The sequence below is a fragment of the Nyctereutes procyonoides genome, unplaced genomic scaffold, assembly GCF_905146905.1.
Source record: "Nyctereutes procyonoides isolate TBG_1078 unplaced genomic scaffold, NYPRO_anot_genome, whole genome shotgun sequence".
NCBI classification, from domain to species: Eukaryota; Metazoa; Chordata; class Mammalia; order Carnivora; family Canidae; genus Nyctereutes; species Nyctereutes procyonoides.
The window spans coordinates 37,538,524-37,556,991 of NW_026575020.1; the positions used below are offsets into that span (position 1 = coordinate 37,538,524).

At 52.8% G+C, this 18,468-nt stretch overlaps 1 protein-coding gene across 1 annotated transcript in view; it reads left to right on the forward strand.

Annotated features, from left to right (window-relative positions):
• The window catches only part of EEIG1 (estrogen-induced osteoclastogenesis regulator 1), a 34,042-nt gene extending 16,470 nt beyond the window's left edge, over positions 1-17,572 (forward strand). The window contains exons 2-11 of the mRNA XM_055322225.1: positions 5,267-5,387; positions 5,652-5,681; positions 7,649-7,765; positions 9,702-9,748; positions 9,872-10,017; positions 12,010-12,114; positions 12,199-12,391; positions 12,842-12,963; positions 13,070-13,139; positions 14,711-17,572. Coding sequence (XP_055178200.1) covers positions 5,267-5,387; positions 5,652-5,681; positions 7,649-7,765; positions 9,702-9,748; positions 9,872-10,017; positions 12,010-12,114; positions 12,199-12,391; positions 12,842-12,963; positions 13,070-13,139; positions 14,711-14,756 — 997 coding nt within the window. The 3' untranslated portion in view covers positions 14,757-17,572. The remainder of the gene's footprint in view (positions 1-5,266; positions 5,388-5,651; positions 5,682-7,648; positions 7,766-9,701; positions 9,749-9,871; positions 10,018-12,009; positions 12,115-12,198; positions 12,392-12,841; positions 12,964-13,069; positions 13,140-14,710) is intronic.
• Positions 17,573-18,468: the final 896 nt, after the last annotated feature.

Genomic DNA, 18,468 nt, shown 5'->3' on the forward strand with positions numbered 1-18,468 from the left:
TTCCACCCACCTACTCTGGGGTTGCTCTCTGCCTCTGCCTCAAGCCATTGTAGCAAGACCCAGCCACCATCAGAATAAGACTCAAAGACCTCATCATGGCCCTTGAGGTCCTGATGTGTGCTACCTAACCCCCCTCTACTACCAAACACATCTGCTCTCCAGCCCCATTCAGCCACTTGCCTCCATGTCACACTTCCATTTGCCAAGCATATTTCTACCTCAGGGTCTTTACATTTGCTGTTCATGCATCTGGACAGCTTTCCCCAGTTTTTGCATCTTTGCTCAGCATGCTCACCCGGCTCAGGTGTCACTGCCTTAGAGCTTTCCCCAGCCATCTGCCTGAAATAGCAGCCCTCACCGTCTTATCTCTTTTCAGCCCTACCCACCTTACCCTCTGTCTTCTCCATTTTTCTCTTTTTGTCTGACCTACCGTGTTTTTTGGTTTTTCACCTGTCTAAAGTGTAGGTTCATTGGTTTGTAGTCTGTGCAGAGTGGTGTGACCATCAGCACAGTAAATTTTAGAACATTTTTGTCACCCCAAAAAGAGACCCTATACCCATCAGCCCATTAGCAGTCACTCTGCATTTCCCTCCTGACTCCCCTGGCCTCTGCAGTCACCAGTCTTTCTGTCTCTTAGGGCTTTGCCCATTGTGGACGTTTCATGAGTGGAATCACAATGCAGTTGTGACAGGCTTCTTTCACTTAGCATTTTTCAGGGTTCATCCACATTGTAGCGGGTGTCAGCCCTTAATTTCTTTTGACTACTGAATCATACTCCATGGTAGGGATAGACCATATTTTATGGATGCATTCACTGGTGGATGGACATTCAGGTTGCTTTTATTTTTTGGCTGTTGTGAGGACTGCTGTGTACATTTGTGTACAATTTTTAAAAATATTTTATTTATTTATTCATGAGAGACACAGGCAGAGGGAGAAGCAGGCTCCATGCAGGGAGCCCGATGTGGGACTCCAGGATCACGCCCTGGGCGGAAGGCAGGTGCTAAACTGCTGAGCCACCCAGGGATCCCCATTTGTGTACAATTTTGTATGTGGACGTATGTTTCGTTTCTCTTGGATATACACCTAGGAGTAGCATTGCTGAGTCCTAAGGTAACTATGTTTAACCTTTGAGGAAGTGCCAGGATGATTTTTTCTTTTCTTTTTTTTAAGATTTATTTATTTATTCATGATAGAGGCAGAAACGCAGGCAGAGGGAGAAGCAGGCTCCATGCCGGGAGCCTGACGTGGGACTCGATCCCGGGACTCGAGGATTGCGCCCTGGGCCAAAAGCAGGCGCTAAACTGCTGAGCCACCCAGGGATCCCCCCTGGGATGATTTTCTAAAGCGGCTGCACCACTTTAGATTCTGACCAGTGCTGTGCGAGGGCTCCAGTTTCTCCTTATCCTCTCCAACTCTTGTCACGATCATGATAACCTTCTTAATACAACGAAGTGGTCACTCATTATAGTTTTTTTTTCTCTAAGATTTTATGTATTTATCCATGAGAGACACAGAGAGAGGCAGAGACACAGGCAGAGGGAGAAATGGGCTCCCTGTGGGAGCCCAATGTGGGTCTTGATCCCAGGACCACAGGATCACCACCTGAGCTAAAGGCAGACACTCAACCATTGAGCCACCCAGGCATCCCTATAGTTTTGATCTGTGTTTCCCTGATGGCTAATGATGCTGAGCATTTTCTCCTGTGCCTGTTGGCCACCCGTTCGTGTACTTCTTTGGAAAAATGTGTATTCAGATCATTTGCCCATTTTTAAATTAGTTGTCTTACTGGTAAGTTGTAAGTGTCCTTTATATATTGTTAGCAAAAAGTTCCTTGTTAATATGTATAGTCTGAAAATATTTTCCTTCATTCTGTGGGCTATCTTCTCCCTTTCTTGGTGGTGTTCTGGGAGTCACAAAAAAAGGTTAATTTTGATAAAGTTCAGTATTTCTATTTTCTCTTTTGTCACCTCTTCTTTTGGCATCATATCTGAGAAACTTGCCTAATCCCAGATCACAAAGAGTATTCCTATATTTTTTTTCTAAGAATTTTGTAGTTTAATCTCTTACACTTAGGTTTTTGATCCATGTTGGGTTAGTTACTGTGTATGGTGTAAGAAATGGGTCCTACTTCATTATTTTGCATGTGAATATCTTATTGTCCCAGCAACTTTTAAAAAGACCATTCTTTTCCCCCATTGGCAGGCACCCTTTTGAAAATCAGTCGACTCTATTCAGTCGATTTTTTTCTGAACTCATAATCCCATTCCAATGATCTATGTGTCTGTCCTTATGCCAGAACCATACTTTCTTGATTATAAGCTTGATTAAGCTTTGTAGAAGTTTTGTAGTCAAAGACATGTGAATCTTTAATTATATTCTATTCTACTTTTCTAGATGCTTTGACTATCCTGGTCTCTCTTATTTCCAAGGTTGAGGATCAATTTGTCAAATTTCTGCAAAGAAGCCAGCTGAGATCATATTGAGTTTTTAGATTCAATTTGGGATTATTGTCATACCAGCATTAGATCTTTGGAAACCTGAAGATCTAATGGAATGTCTTTCCATCTACTTAGATCTTTTTGAATTTCTTTCAGTAATGTTTTGTAGTTTTCCAGAATATATATTTTGTAGTTCTTTTTTTAAATGTAATCCTATTTATTTTATTCTTTCTGATGCTGTTGTGAATTGACTTATTTCCTTCATTTCATTGTGGATGTTCACCGGGACATAGAAATAACTGATTTTTGTATATTGATCTTGTATCCTGAAGCCTTGCCAAATTCGTGTATTCTGATAGTTATTAGTGGATTCTTTGTGATTTTCTACATACGAGATCAGAGTCTCTGCCAGTAGAGAGAATTCTAGTTCTCCCTTCCATTACTTTTCTTGTTTGCTTGACCTCATTCTTCTCCCACCACAATGGAAGTTGGTTACTGCTCTGGTCCCAGTGCATAGTATAGGGACCGGCACATGTTTGAATGAACAGGTGGAACCAGCGCGGTTCGGTCAGGTGATGCTCCCCAGCCCAGGCTGCTGCTTCTCCTGTGACACCTGCTTCCGACAGGGTCCCCATCCATGTCTGCCAGGGGTCGGGCACTCTTCTTCCCCCCTCACGTCTGGTCCTCACATTTCCGCTTGTCCCCAGTCTTGGGGCTGCAGGGAGTTGCTGGAGTCCCCAGTGTCTTCATCAGTCAAGACACGTCTCATGGACCTTCCCCTGAGGGTCTTGCTGATGCTCCTGGGTGCCCAAAAACGAGTGGGTGGTGTTCCTGTTCTACCCATGAGGGTAGAGAGGTCAAGCCCTGGCTGAGTCATTCAGCGATTTGAGGGCTTGGAGTCCAGGTCTGCCTGACCTGAGTCCTGTTGCCCCCTTGTCCCGGCCCTGGCAGAATGTGGGAGAAGCCTTGTGGAGCCACGAGGGGGCTCCTTGAAGACGCTCAGTGCAGGGGAGGCGAGGCCAAGGAAACCAAAAGAATATTTGTTCCTCACTCAGGCTGTTTCCTCTGCCTGGAACTTGTCTCCCTTACTGGCTACACCCCTCTTTTCATTCCGTTTGAGCTTGAATGTCACCTCCCTGCGGCCAGTCACCTACTCTGACTCACCCCTCCCTCCACCCTCTCCTGGTGACACTGAGTCATCGTTGGTTAACTGTCAGTATTGATCTGTGAATACGGTCCCCTGCAGAGCTTAGGGCCTGATGCGTACTTGGCACTGGGAGACGTGGGTATGTTTCTTGAGTACAGAGCAGGGCTGCTGGCCGGGAAACCCTGGCGAATTCTGCCTGCCGGGCTTTTCCAGGCTCTGACCTGTGAACCAAGGTGATGGCTGAACACATTGACTAGTCAGACGGTCCTGGGTTCAAATCTGGGATTGCCAGTCACTGGGGATGTGATCTGGGGCAGTCTCTTGGCACCTCAGTACCCTCAGCTGTCAAAGAGGGTGGTATAGAGCCTACTGTTGGAGTTTATGTGAGAAGCGAACACACCCATGTTCAGATAATACTCCACTTGTGCGGACCCTCTACCCTGAGGCCTAGTCTGGCAGTTAACCTGTGATCCTGGGGTTCCCGGGGTGTGGAGTAGTCACTTCCTCAGCTGTCCAACATGGCCATTCCTGTTAGATGGGATGATGGGACAGAGATAATGTCTCTCACTCCATGCCTTCCCTTCCCTTCCGTGGCCACCCTTCCTGAGCACAGACTCTGCCAGGCAGACTGTGGGGAGGACAGGGAGCTGTGCTGGGCCATGGAGCTTGCCCCTGCCACCCCAGAGCCTGCTGAGCAGCTGGGAGAGACAGGATGAGTGCTCCCCGAGGTTCCACTCACTCCCAGGACACAAAGCATTTCCTTATTAAGGGGGTGCTGGATTTTTCAGTGTGGTAATACCCCCAGGTACAGAAGGATTTGGGCTGAAGACCAGCTCCCCATTTAGCGTCAGGGAAGCCAAGGACTCCAGGTTGGTGTCACAGGCTGATATGGTGTAAGTGAAGGATGTGCTATCGGGAGCCTACTGCTCAGGTCCAAGTCCCTGTTCTGCTGTGCACGTGGTGGGCCTCAGGCCAGGGTCTTGGCCCCCCAATTCCCGGTTTCTGTGAATGAGGAATTGGCTTAATGGTAGTAGCTGTCCCAGGCAGTTGCTAGAAGGGTTGGCATGATCATGAGTCTCTGGCCCTTGGATCAGCTCCATTAAAGTGCTGTGAGTGCTGTCTGGCACAGGGGAAGCATGATACCAGCCTGAAATGCTGTTATTGTTACTACTACTGTTGTTGTTATTGTTAGTGGTGAAGAAGGGGTCTCTGAAGCCAGGCAGCACTGAGCGGATGCCAGCTGTTTCCTGACTGGGTGACACTGGCGATTTACTTCACTTTTCACCTGTAAAATGGGCTCTTGGGCCAGTTTGGAAGGACTGTGATGAGGGTCCATTGAATGGCCAGGGGCTGGTGGGAGATAATGGCAGAGGAAGGAGCCCTCCAAAACCACAGAACAAGGGGTGGGAGCAGCACTGAAAGTAGGGGGAAGTAGTAGCTGCCCCCTGCTTGACCTCACCCCTACCTTGTTGTTTTTCCATTTTGTATTATTTAATTTTTTTCTTTTTATAACACTCAACACAAGCTTGTTCCTGTTATGAAAATACAGTCACTTTGTGATACAAAGTAAAAAGTGAGAGCTCCTCTCCTCCTTCCGTCCCCTCCCTAAAGGCCAGCCCTGTCCCTGATACCTGCTTCGACCTGCGTGCTTGTGCTCACCTGTGTGTCTGCCCTGCAGGGAGGAAGTGCAGGAGAACTGCGTGCGGTGGCGGAAGAGGTTCACCTTTGTGTGTAAGATGAGTGCCAACCCAGCCACTGGCCTGCTGGACCCTTGCATCTTCCGTGTGTCGGTGCGCAAGGTGAGGCTGGGCCTCGGGGCTGGGGCTGGGGGCTGGGAGTCCATGGCCAACGCGGGGGTGTGAGGCCACTAAACCAGTGGCTTTAGATCCATCCCCTGACCTGTCCCCTCCAGAGAGCAAGGAGTGGGTCCCTCTGCTACTTTGCTTGACCCCCCCCCCCCCGCAGTGGTCAGATTGGTTGCAGTGGAGTGGGGAGGCTGGGGCAATGCAGGAGGTCCCTTGGATTCCCTAGTCACACTGCTGCTTCTGTGTGTCTCTCTGCAGGAGCTGAAAGGCGGGAAGGCTTATTCTAAGGTGAGTGGGGCTGTGAAGGGACAGTGGGATGGAACAGGCGTGAGAGAATTTCCAGACCCTCTCTGCACAAAGCAGGAGACACTCAGCGCTGCATGAGATATATTATTTTTTGGAAATATCTTTATTGAAATTAACTATCAATATAGTCTTTGTACTCAATACAAAGCTGCCACATGCTTTGTTATAGCACAAATGGTACAAAAGTCCAGACTGAAGAGGGCTGTTTCCATCCCCTTCCTCTGCACTCTTTCTCCCCAGACCCCATTCTTGGATTTGTTAAGGTCTTCCCAGATCTTTTAAGAAAAAGAAAATTATGAAATGTACACACAAAGCAGCGAGTAAAACACATGTGCATGCAGTTTAGAGGAATGCAAAATGAGCACTCCGGGTGTGTACTCGTGTGCATGCAGACGGTAGGATTTTTAAAGACACAAAAGGGACTTGTTCTAAACAAATTCTGCAGCGTGGTTTTCATTTGCCAGTATGCTGTGGGCATATTTTCATGAATTACTCTCTTGCTGGCAGTGGCCCCCTGTACGGCTGGGTGGTGGGTACCCAACCAGTCCCCGCTGTGGCACATTTGTGTTGTTGCCATCTGCATGGCACCTACTGTGACCAGCAGGAGAAAGCGGCTCTGCCAGGGTTGCCTCTGGCTTTAGCCTGTTCTGGCCTGGACCTCTTTCTTAGTGGGGAGTCACAGCCCACTGTCCGTGGCTCTTGGGAGGTGGCCTGGTGGCAGACGGTGGGCTTAGTCCGTCCAGAGGGGAAATGCCTTTACCTCACCTCGCCCTGCGTGAAAGGCGTGTCCCTTCCCACTGACCGGAGCTCAGGAAGCTCCGTGTTTTGGACCATGCACTCTACCCCGGCCGGGGCACTGGTGGCCTTTTGCAGAAACGGAGGGCAGGGTGGCTAGAACTGGGCTGTGGAAGGTGCCACCACAGTGGAAATTTCTCCTCCCGTTAAGTCATGTGGGCGCCGACAGCTGCAACCTCCCACTTTCATGCAGCAGACACTCACCAGGCACCCAGCACATGTCAGACCTGCAGGCCCTTCCCTTCTGTCCTGTAGTCAAACGCCCTTGACAGGCCCTGCTCGCATTCTCCAAGGAAGGAAGCTGGGCCCCAGAGGGACTGGACTGGAGCTGGTTGGTCCTGGTCTCAGGCCTGGCTCTGCTAGCTGGGCTGGATGAGACCCTGGGCACATCACTTACCCCCCAGAACCTTAGTTCCGTTCCCTGCCAAATGGGGGTCTCTCTGACTTGATGACAGGGCTGGGATGTGAACCTCCCAAGTCTCTGATTCTGGCTTGTACATCTCTAAACTCTACAGTAGAGACTTGCATGCAATAGGTGCTCAATAAATGCCACCTGTTGGTTTGGTTGTCCCCCAAGTCCCTAATCCCAGCATGCCCCCACCTTAACCCAGTTTCCCCCCCTACCCAGGTCTGGAGACATGACTTCCACAGAAGATCTTCCCCACTCCTACACCCTGTTCTTGAATGTTCTCCCTCTTCCCTCCATGCCCCTGGCGCCTCACCCTGTGTCCCAGGAGCAGCCAGGTGTTTCCCCCAGCCCCTCATTCCATCCTCTGGGAGGGACTCCTGCCTGCCCCCTCCCCCATACCAAGTTCCCACGGGGCTTCCCGCCCCCCTGCCCGCTGGCCTGGCGGCTCCCACAGCACAGCCTTGTTTCCCAGGGAACAATGCCTCTGTGTGACAGGCAACAATGTCCTTTCATCTCAGGCGCTGCCCCAGTGCACGCCGGGATGTGGCACAAAGGGCGCTTTGTGCGGCTCAGGGATATGAGCTCCAGACCAGCCTCTGTCCTTGGGTGCCATTATGCAACACTCAGCCTGGGCTGTGGGCAGTCCAGGGATCTGCCTGCCCACTCCCCCAAGTTAACCCTTGCGCAGCCGCGCTGCACACCCACACCCCCTGCAGCCTCCCACATTCTCCTCTGTCCTTCCCAGCTGGGCTTTGCCGACTTGAACCTGGCCGAATTCGCAGGCTCAGGCTCCACGGTGCGCTGCTGCCTGCTGGAGGGATACGACACGAAAAACACTCGTCAGGACAATTCCATCCTCAAGGTACCAGGGCCCGCCACCAAGGGCGGGGGCAGACCTCCTCAGCAGAGTCCCCTGGAGGGTGGCTAAAAATACAGGTCCCTGTCCCAGACTTTGGGAAGGTGTGGTCCTGGGGTCAGGAAGCTACCCTCAGAACTCTGGCTCTGCCACTGGCCTCAGTTTCCCCATCTTTAATCAGGGATCAGCAGTGGATCCCAGCAGTCTCTGTAAGGGTTTGGTGAGATGAACATCCCTGAGCGCTTGCCACCTCTCTGCTCATGATGCCTGACAACAGCCCTATGGGGTGTGGGGCCCGGTTTTGCATGGGAGGGGGTTGAGGCACAGAGGTTAGATAGATCATTTGCCTGGGGTCACAGGCAGAGATGACCGCCAGCTATTTGACTCCACAGTCCAGCTCCCAACCATTGCCCTGTGTGACATGAGGCTGCCTGATCTGTGAGTGGGAGAACCTGCCATCTCTTGACCTGGGCAAACTGAGGGTGGCTGCTTCTAGAGCCCAGCTACATTCAGGTTTCCAGTGGCTGGGGCAGCTCCCTCCCTCCAGGCAGCTGACTCTCTGGCTTCTCAGGACAGAGCTATCTGGGCATCTGCCGCTGCCAGCACACCTCTCTTCCTCTTCCCCCAGCCTTCCACTTGGCTGAGAAAACAGTCTTGTCCTAACCACACCTCTATGAGTAGTTGACCCAATGGGAACGTGTTGTGTCGGAAGTAGAGCCAGGCTGCAGGTGGTGGACAGGGGCTCTGCAACTTCCTGGACCCTTTGCAGAGGGAACCAGAGGTACCCAGAAAGGTCTAGGCTAGTTTTGGTGGGGGCTAGGGCCTTTCATTCTCACCCCAGTGGCCCTGTGCATCCTTAGGCAAATCAGGAGGTGTGAGGGGGGCGCAGGTGGCCTCAGTTTCAAGGACAGCTTCCCCACGTCCTGTCTGTGGGTCTGTGGGCCCTCACTCCCCTTGAGTCTGTATCTGAGCGCTTGCTTCCCTTGTGTACACCCTGGGGCCATCACCTACTTATAAGCTATCACAGTCAAATGAAATAGTTTATTTAAAAAAAGAAAAAAGCCTCAGGGAGCACCAGGCTCCACAGGGGTGTAGAATTTATTTATCAAAAAAGAGTGAGGGCACCTGGGTGGCTCAGTAAAGTGTTAGACTCTTGGTTTTGGCCCAAGTCATGATCTCAGGGTTGTGGAATTGAATCCCATGTCAGGCTCCACCTTGGGTGTGCAGTCTGCTTGAGATTCTCTCTCCCTGTCCCTCTACCCTCCCCTGCTCGTGCACATTCTTTCTCGATCTCTCTTACATAAAATTAAAAAAAAAAAAATCTCAGCCCAGTAATCTCCATTTTTGTCAGTGATAGGAGTACCCATTTCCTATCCCATCACCCTTTTCCTGTTGCTCTATCTCAGCCCAGATTTGGGGTCCCAACCTTGCCTTGTTTGGGCCATTGCCCAAATCTCTGCCCAGGTGGACATTGAATTTCTGACGACTTCCTGTTTCACTCAACAAACTTGTTACCAAGCCTCTGCCCTACATGTTGGACTCTGTGTACCTCCTCCCCACCAGGTGGCCTCCGGGAGCCTCCCGCCTGCCTGCGATGATATGAGTAGGTCCAGAGGCTGGAGAAGGAACCGTGGCCCCTCTCCTAATTGCAGTTCTGGAATAAGAGTTGCTAGCTTTTTCTGCTTGTGCTCTGTGCCAGGTGCTGAACTGTGCAAAGCCTCATCTCCCCCAGTCCTCTCTACCCATCCCAGGAGGTGTCAGGATTAATTCTATCCTCCGCCCAAGGAAACGGGCTCAATGCATTTCGGTGGCTTCACCAGGTCCAGCAAGGGGCAGAGATGGGCTCAGAGTCCAGCCCCAGCCCGTCTGGAGCCACAGCAGAGGGGCCACAGGGGAACACCTGGGTCACAGAGTGGTATGGCTGATTTCTCCCTCTGTGCAGGTCACCATTGGAATGCTCCTGCTATCCGGAGACCCCTGCTTCAAGACGTGAGTGTGGTGCAGGCTGAGGGAGTGTTACACAGGGACTCTTCCCTCCTCTGGGCTTTTGGGCTCCCCTGTCTTTGACCCCGAATGTGGGGCACCCCAGTCACAGCCATCTGTTCTCCCCAGGCCACCATCCACTGCCAAGTCCATCTCCATCCCAGGCCAGGACTCCTCCCTGCAGCTGACGCGCAAGGGTGGTGGGACCAACAATGGCACCAACTCCCTCACAGGGTCCCGGCCCCCCAAGGCGAGGCCCACCATCCTTGGCTCAGGTACCGTTCCCCACCTGCCTTCCCTGTCCTTCCCTGTGACCTAGGGCTCATCTCTGTATCTCCAGGTCCCAAGAGGGACACTTGCTGAGAAGACAGAGGTGGTGGGAGGGTGTTTATGCCCTTCCATCAGGCCCATGACTGAACCCTTCCCAGTGCTGGGCCCTGGGATCACAGCAGGGAGGCCCCGTCTTGCAGGAGAGACAGGAGTCAGACAAGAAATAAGTCAGTGTCACCTAAAGAGTGACAAGGACTTAAAGAGTGACAAGAGCTGTGACAGGCACGGAAAGCATCTGCCTGAAAACAACCAAGGAAGCCCCTCTGAAAAGGTGACATTTGCGCTGAATCTGAGGTGTGGGGGGCAGTGTTCCTGGCAGAGGGATGTGCCATGAGCTCTTGCTCTCCTACTTGCGTCACCAGGCCTGGCCATTTTGCCAGTCCGATCTCAGCACCCTCCGCTGGCTAATTGTGTCAGCATTAGTAACTACAACCTGGGTTGCTTTGGAAATGAGCTGATGCCTGGCACATAGTATGTACTCTGTGCATTTCCCAGCTCTGGGTTTCTACTTAATTGTTATGATTACTAATGCTATAAAAAATGCAAACGTCTGAATATCCAGAGGAGACAGCATGGTGATTAGGATGAGGAGGTGCTACGTGAGAAGGTTCCAGCTTCCCTTGCCACCTCATGTCTGGTGCTGTACATGGCAAAGTAGGGGCCCCCTGGTACTCTGCCCCTGGGGGTGAACTCGCCTCTGGGAGGCAGACTGCCCCCAAGCTGATTAGGGAGCAGGGCAGCACCTGCTACCCTAATTTGCACCACAAGAGCAATTAGAGAGGGCGCAGGGCCTTGGGTGGCTCAGCGGATGTTTGTGGAGTGATTCTGCCCCCAGGACTGCTGGGAGCAGTGAGGGCCTGACTGACCTCAAGGGCTAGCTTTCTTCCACTCCCATTCTTCCTGTAGACTCAGCCAGGGAAGACCCACAGCTGAAAGCTGGGGTTCAGGCCTGCCTCAGCCTGGTGACTGCTCGCTAAAACAAGGACTTCCCAATGCCAACACCACTGCTCTCTTTAGCTTCTGGGGGGTGGGTCTCCCAGGCAGGGTAGGGCTTGAGCCCCCTATATGCTTCTGTAGCTGATTTTCTACCCTTCCCCTCCTGCAACCACCCATCTGCAGAGCACCTGTCTTGAGAAACCCTGTGGCTTTGGGTAGGGACCCAGGCAGGCCTGGGGTCCAGCCTAAGGCCTGGTGGGCTCTTCTCCAAGGAGGGGCATGGATGAGATGGGTTATTCCTTCCTCTGAGCAGAACCTGGTGGGCAGGCACTCAAGGAGCCCAGAGTGGATCCCACCTGGGTCTCTTGCGCCTCCTTCTGGTGAGTGCCAGAAAGTTTGTTTCGAAGTTGGGCTTATGGGTGACTTGGGACCAGACTGTTGGCCACTCCTCATTCCCCTTATTGTCTCACTCCAGCCACACTGACCTAAGCTCATCCAAGCCTCAGGGCCTTTGCTTCACTGTTCCTCTGTCTGGAAACCTGTTTTTCTGAAGGTTTCTGTGGCTTGTTCCCTCCCATGCCTCCTGAAGGCCTCCCATTAAGGCCACCTTCAGAGAAGTTTTCCCTGATCCCAGACCAGGTCAAACCCCCATACACACTGCTCCCTGCTCTGTACCACTCACCTCAGTTGTGGTTAATGGTGGATCTTTTTTTTTTTTTTCCAACATTCTCCCTTCCCACTGGCCTGTGGCACTTCATCTCCTATTTACAGCAGCAGTGGGGTGCCGTGTGCAGAGAAGGTCCTCACAGATATTTGTGGAGTGAACCGGACTGGGCCCCCGGGGTGACTGTGGTGGGAGCAGGACCTCTGTTTTTGTCTGTTAAATGGGAAACACGCAGTGCACCTCCCCTACCCCTCACTCCCGCCAGCTCCCAGAAAGGACACGTGCAGTTGGCAAGGGCTGACACTGCCAGTAAGCCTGCCCTCTCCCTGCTTTCCAGGGGTCCCAGAGGAGCCTGAACAGAACCTGTCCAGCCCTGAGGAGGTGTTCCATTCTGGCCACTCCCGCAACTCCAGCTATGCCAGCCAGCAGTCCAAGATCTCTGGTGAGTGCCTGCCTGGCCCCATGCCCAGGTCTTTCACATTTCTGGCCGATGCCCCCATAACAAGCCTCCCCAAATGCTCATCAGGCTACAGCACGGAACACTCGCGCTCCTCTAGCCTCTCAGACTTGACGCACCGCCGCAATACGTCCACCAGCAGCAGTGCCTCTGGTGGCCTCAGTGTGACTGTGGAGGCCCCTGAGGGCAGTGAGCGTGAGCACCGGCCCCCTGAAAAGCCACCACGGCCGCCACGGCCCCATCTGTCTGACCGTTCATTTCGGTAAGTACCACTCCCCAATGGTCCTGGAGAATAAACCCTTCTTGGGGGCACCTCGAACTTCTGCTTCTTTACCTATAGCATGGAAACAGCAGGGTCCCACTTCAGAGGGTTGGCTGGTGACAATTCAGCTGGTGGATGCACATACAGGGCACAGCCTGGGCCTGGCAGGCAAATGCTGTTGTACATGACTTAGTGACCTAGGGCCCCTGTTTACACTGTGTGGCCTCTCAGAGGCTAAGGTTAGGTAACTTCTCAGGGTCTCTAGATCCTCATCCATAAAACGAGGCCATGGCCCCTACCCTGGGTACTGAGGGGAGGGCTAGATGACCACACCTGGGAATGAGTTCTTGGGTGCCCTCAGAGCAGCCTGAGTCCTGTAGGTGCCCACCACTGTCATCCTCATGCCTATCACTGGCTGGACTGCTGTGACTCTGCCCTGCCCCACCCCAGGCGGAAGAAGGACTCTGTGGAGAGCCACCCGACCTGGGTGGATGACACTCGGATCGACGCAGATGACATCGTGGAGAAGATCATGCAAAGCCAGGACTTTACAGATGGCAGCAACACTGAGGGTGAGCTGCCCACGTGGGGAGGACTGGGAGACTATGCCGCCTGCTTCAGGGCTTCCCCAGCTGCTCCTGCTTCACTCAGCCTCCATCCTTCCCTGTGTCCCCACAGACAGCAATCTCCGGCTGTTCGTGAGCCGTGATGGATCCACCACGCTGAGTGGCATCCAGCTGGCCAACAGGTAGGAGTCACAGCTAGGAGTCACAGCTCAGGGATGGGTCACTAGGGTGGCTACTGGGGGCACAATGGTGAGAGCACGGTCTCTATAGACACTCACATGGCTTTGTTCTTTTTGTTTTTAAAGATTTTATTTATTTATTAGGGGGGGGGGGCAAGAGACAGGCAGAGGGAGAAGTAGGCTCCATGCAGGGATTCCAATGTGAGACTCGATCCTAGGACTCCAGGATCACACCCTGGGCTGAGGGAAGGCACTAAACCGCTGAGCCACCCAGGTGTCCCCCATCACCTGGTTTTGAATAGCAGTTCTTACCACCACAGTGTCACCATGGACCGCTCACTTCTCTCTTAACCTCATTTTTCCTATTTGTCAAATGGCCTGGACCATCACATCTCACCTAGAAACCTGGGACAGCACCCTGGTGTTGGTTCTGAGGGTTCCAAGGGTAGCCTTGGGCAGTGCCTAGTGCAGGGCTTGGCACACAGCAGAGGCTGTAGCTGTCTTTATTTTGGATCTTGCTTTTCCCTTCCTTCTGGATCTGGGAACCCTTAAAAATGATGATGATGACCCATTTATCAAGTTAATATTGAGCATGAGCCACACACCAAGCAAAGCACTGAGCTAGGTGCTGGGAATACAGCAGTGGGCACCACAGATCTGTGCCTGCATGATGTTTACATATGAGGGAGTGGCAGGCCCAATGTGGTGCTTCAACTACAGTTTGTAGAGAGTCTTCTTGGGATCATTTATTTGTACCGTGTTTACTGGTTCACTGAAGGAATGAGTGAATGAGTAGAGGAGCTCCCCATGTGCAGGGCTATGCTAACTGAAGCCTTATCCCCTGTTTCCGGGGGCTGGCCAGGAAGGTGCTCATTTAATTAACATCAAGGTTGGGGAGGGGAAGATGGAGACCTGGCAGGGCTGCGCAGGGTCCCCGACCTTCCCTCTGGTGCTGCTATGCTGACACCTGCTGGCCGAGGCTCAGAATTGCAGCTGCCGTCCCCAGGTGGCTTCCTGGGCTGTTCCAGTGAGGTGGGCAATGGTAAAACAAAAGGCACCTCCTTGGAGGTTTACAAACCCCTCCCTAGCCCCCTCTGGCAGTGAGGAAACGATTTCAGAGGATGGAAGAAACCAGTTTAATCAGGAGCAAGGTCTTAGCAGAGCTGCCCACCAGCCCTGAATGTCCGTGACCCTGTGGGTGGGCCTGGCTTCAGGAGAGAGAAGAGCCAGTAAGGCTCCCCGGCCTTCTGTCCTCTTGGCAAACTTCGTAATCCCTCTCTGCTTCAGTTTCTTCATCTGTCAAATGGGGCAGCAGGCAGTCTTTGCCTGCCAGGGTTGCCATGAGGATGGGTGAGGCACAGCTCATAGCAGCTCTGAAATCCCACAGACTTCCATATGTAATGTCTCTGTTGTGTTAGGTGAGTAACTCAACTTCTCTGAGCCTCAATTTACCTCTCTGTGAAACAGGGCGGGTTAGTTCACAGTGCCAACTTGTGCAGTAGTTCTAAGGGCCTGCCCCAGAAGGGCATCTAGGAGGACAGGCTGACCTGTTTCTCTTCTCCCCTACCCTGCAGGGTCTCCTCTGGGGTCTATGAGCCTGTTGTGATTGAAAGCCATTGAGGAGCGGGTGTCCAGGCTGGAGAAGGGCCCTGCCTTTGCGGGCATCCAGGCCCGCATCATTCCACGAGGGACCTTCCCCTTCGGATCGCCATCCGCACCACATCTTATCTGTGCCTCCTCCATGCACTCCAGCCCCACTCCTGCCCCAAAGCATCATTCCATTGTCCTCCCATCCATACCGGGACCCTCCTGGCCCACCAGGCCCCCGGCACCACTGTGAATATTCTCCTTTGAACCACTAGGGGGCAGGAGGTGCAGGTCCGTGAAGCAGGTGGACAAGACAAAGATGGCCAGGACTGCCCCGCTGGAGACCAGTTTTGGCCCCTCCGCGAGGACATGCAGCGGCACCCACCTGCAGGGATGCCTGTGGCTAAGGGGCCCCTGGCCCTGTGTCCCTGCTCATTCCGGGAGCATCAGCTTAGCCATGCCCTGGCCGGGCCTTGCTCTATTGCCCCCTTGCCCTTGGGAGGGCCAGTCCACCCCTGAATCCTGCCACCATGGCCCTCTGACTGCTTTAGTGCTTCAGCTGTCCCTTCCCTGTGTCCTGGGGGACCCGCTGGCGGCCTTCTCCTGGGAACCAAGACCTCAGACCCATCCACACTCCAGACTGAGACTCCCACCCCAACGAATGTTCTCCTGCTGCCCTGGCAGCCTGCACTTTGCACATGCTTGCCTCCAGCACAGCCCCACTGGCCCTTGTCTGCCTTTCCCTTGAGCCCTTCACAAGGGTTTCTGGGCACTGCTTGCTGTGCGGTCAGTGCCTACCCCTGGCAGCCCGTCTGGAACGTGGCACTGCCTCTCCCCCCCACTTTGCTCCAGCTCAGGCCTGACCCCCCTGCTGAGAATGGTCTGAGCATTGATGGTGGCTCTCCTCTGCTCAGGGCTGGATCCTGAGCAGCTGGTTTTCTGTAGGAAGCCAGAAAAGGTGCCTCCCAAACCCTCAGAGGTCAGCAGTCAGGCTGGTGGGCTGGACTTGGCAAGCAAAAGCCCCTTCTCTGTCCCTGCAGGGTCGGCTAGCCCAGGCTGGGGCTGATGCTGGAAAGGCAGGTGGACTGTGACTGGACCAGCCTGGAGCTGGCTTCCTGGCCAGAAAAGCCTCAGCCCTCCTCTGGAAGCATCCCTCTCTCTGGGCGAGGGAGAGGCAGGGAGCAGTCTGGCCCTGCCCCCCACCTCTCACTAAGTAAGGCCTCTGCTGTCTATACCGCCCCCTGTCCTGTCTTCCTTACTTGCTTGAAGGTGGGTTCTGGCTGCCAGCCGGTCCCTGGACAGACTTCCCTGCCACTCTGAAATTTCACTCATTTTGTGTGAACCCAGCAGGCTGGTGTTTACCTAATCCTGTAACTTTTTTCTTTTTAAAAAACATTTCTCCTTTTTTTTTTCTTTTTTCTCCCCCCCCCCCTTTTTTTAAAAATTCAGTTTGGTATCTTCTCCTCCCCCAGGTGAGGGGAGGTGGTTCTGTTCTCTGCCCTACCTGCTGGCTGGGTCCCAGCAGGGCTGAGGATCTGGATTGAGGGACCGGTTCTCTCCCTGGTAGGGGTATGGGCACCAGTGGGGTGTCCTCCCCAGGCTGGGAGGGCTCCTTGCCTTATGCTCCAGCTGGCAAGAGTTGGAGCATTTAGTGCTTCAGCTGTCCCTTCCCTATGTCCTGGGGGACCCGCTTTGTCCTGGGGGTTCCTTTGTCTTGGAACCTCCTGGCCTTGGGAGCAGAGCATTTCTAGAATTCTTTGTTGTTTTTAATCCCCTAACTCTCAGAAAATGAATGTGAGGAGCTGCCTGCTGAGACAGGATGGAGCATTTGCTCTGGTTGGAGAAGGCTCTGGTTAGCCCTGCACGTCCCTTCCTGCCCTGCAGACACCTGGCACTTTAAAAGGGGAACTGACTGTGCTGTCTCCAGATGAAGTGACCCCCCAGAAGATGGGAGAGCACTCTCCTTCCTGCATGACTTCAGCACAGGGGGGAAGCACATTCAGGGTATATTTGGGATCTGGCTCAGAGTTCTGGGCTTCATGCTTAAAACAGCTAGCTCTGGTGCTGTTGGGTAGTCCCCCAAATCAGGAGCCCCAGCCCCATCCTAAGCGAGGTCTGGGCTCGACCATCACCCCAGAAGAAGACAGAGCCTGCTGCATCCTGCCCTGCCAGGCCCCAGACCAGGGTAATTGGACTGAGAATTTGGCCACATCCAAATGAACACTAGCTGGAGCCAGAGGCCTGGAGCTTCACAGCCTCATCCCCATGTGGGATCCCCTTCTTCGACATCTGGGTCCCCTCAAGCTCAGTGAATTCCCTCCAGGCTCCCACAGCTCCTGGACTTAAAATTCTATATATAGAGAAAGATAGACTATATTAGAGATATTTTTGGAAAGGAATCAGTCTATGCAATGCCAGTTTGGAATCTTCTTGAAAGACAGTTTAACGTTTTTACTAGGAGATTTAAAGAAAATAAAAGTCTACGATATTTTTAGGTTACTTTTTTTTTTCCTGGTCACCCCAAACTGACCGTATGGTGTGATCTATCGGGATGGAGATCTGCCATGTTCTCCTCTCTCTTAGGGAGTTGAACTGGGAAATGGGTGGGGGTGGGGGTACCTTTGGGTTTGTTTTTGTTTTTTTTTTTTTTTTTTTGGCCTTTAAAAAAAAAAAACCCTCATTTCTAATAGAATGTTGCCACCACCACCACTCTTATTTAGAGGGCTGTGTTTATATCTCTGTCCTGGCTTCCGTTGTAGAAATTCACATTGTAAGTGGAAATCAGCCTAGTGTCAGTGTCTTGGTTTGGGGGGAAAAATTAAATGTTGCAGTTTTTGGTTGTTACGGCACATTGGGTTTTGTTTGTTTATCTTTCTGTCAGCATCAGAAGAAAGCCACATGTGTGGGTTGATATCCGGGAATGGGGGAAGATGTAAGTGGCCAGGGTCCTCCCTGTCCTGGCTGTCATCAGTCATTACCACCTTCATTGTTCAGGTTCCCGGAGGAGGAAACAGACCCAGAAAGGAGATTTCTTGCCAGTCTCACACCTACTAAGCCGTCTCAGTGCACAAGTTCCAACTGCTGGACCTTCCCAGCAGCCAGCCTGAGACAAATAACTGTCTGCACCTCCATTCCTCGGCTATAAATGGGCCTGTGGTTGAAAGAAGGAAGTGGGTATACGGCCTGACCTAGGGGTGCTGACTTTGTTCCCAACTTCTCTCAAGCCCCAGGCTGCAAGTGTCTCCATGCCTAACTAAGCCCTCACTTTCTGCCCTGACACTCTCAAGTTATGGGGAGCCAGCAACTTAGCCAAGTTCTGAGAAAGGCAAGTCACCCTGGCCTTTAATTAGCTCAGAAGTGGCAGGAAGCTTCAGTGGCTGTGGACAGGCCAGAAGGGACCAAACCACCAGGTCTCCTTCCTGCTGCAGCTCCTCCCTGTCCGCACCCCTTCTTGGAGCTGACACCCATTCATGGCCCCTTTAAACCCTTTGAATCTCTTGTTCTTTTTTTTTTTTTTTAAGACTATTTATTCATAGAGACACACACAGAGAGAGAGAGAGAGGCAGAGAAGCAGGCTCCATGCAGGGAGCCTGACGTGGGACTCGATCCAGGGTCTCCAGGATCATGCCCTGGGCTGCAAGCGGCGCTAAACCGCTGCGCCACCGGGGCTGCCCGGGTCTCCTGTTCTACAGTGCACACCTGGGGAGGGGAAAGTTGGCTCCTGGCTGAGCCCAAAGTCAGTCCT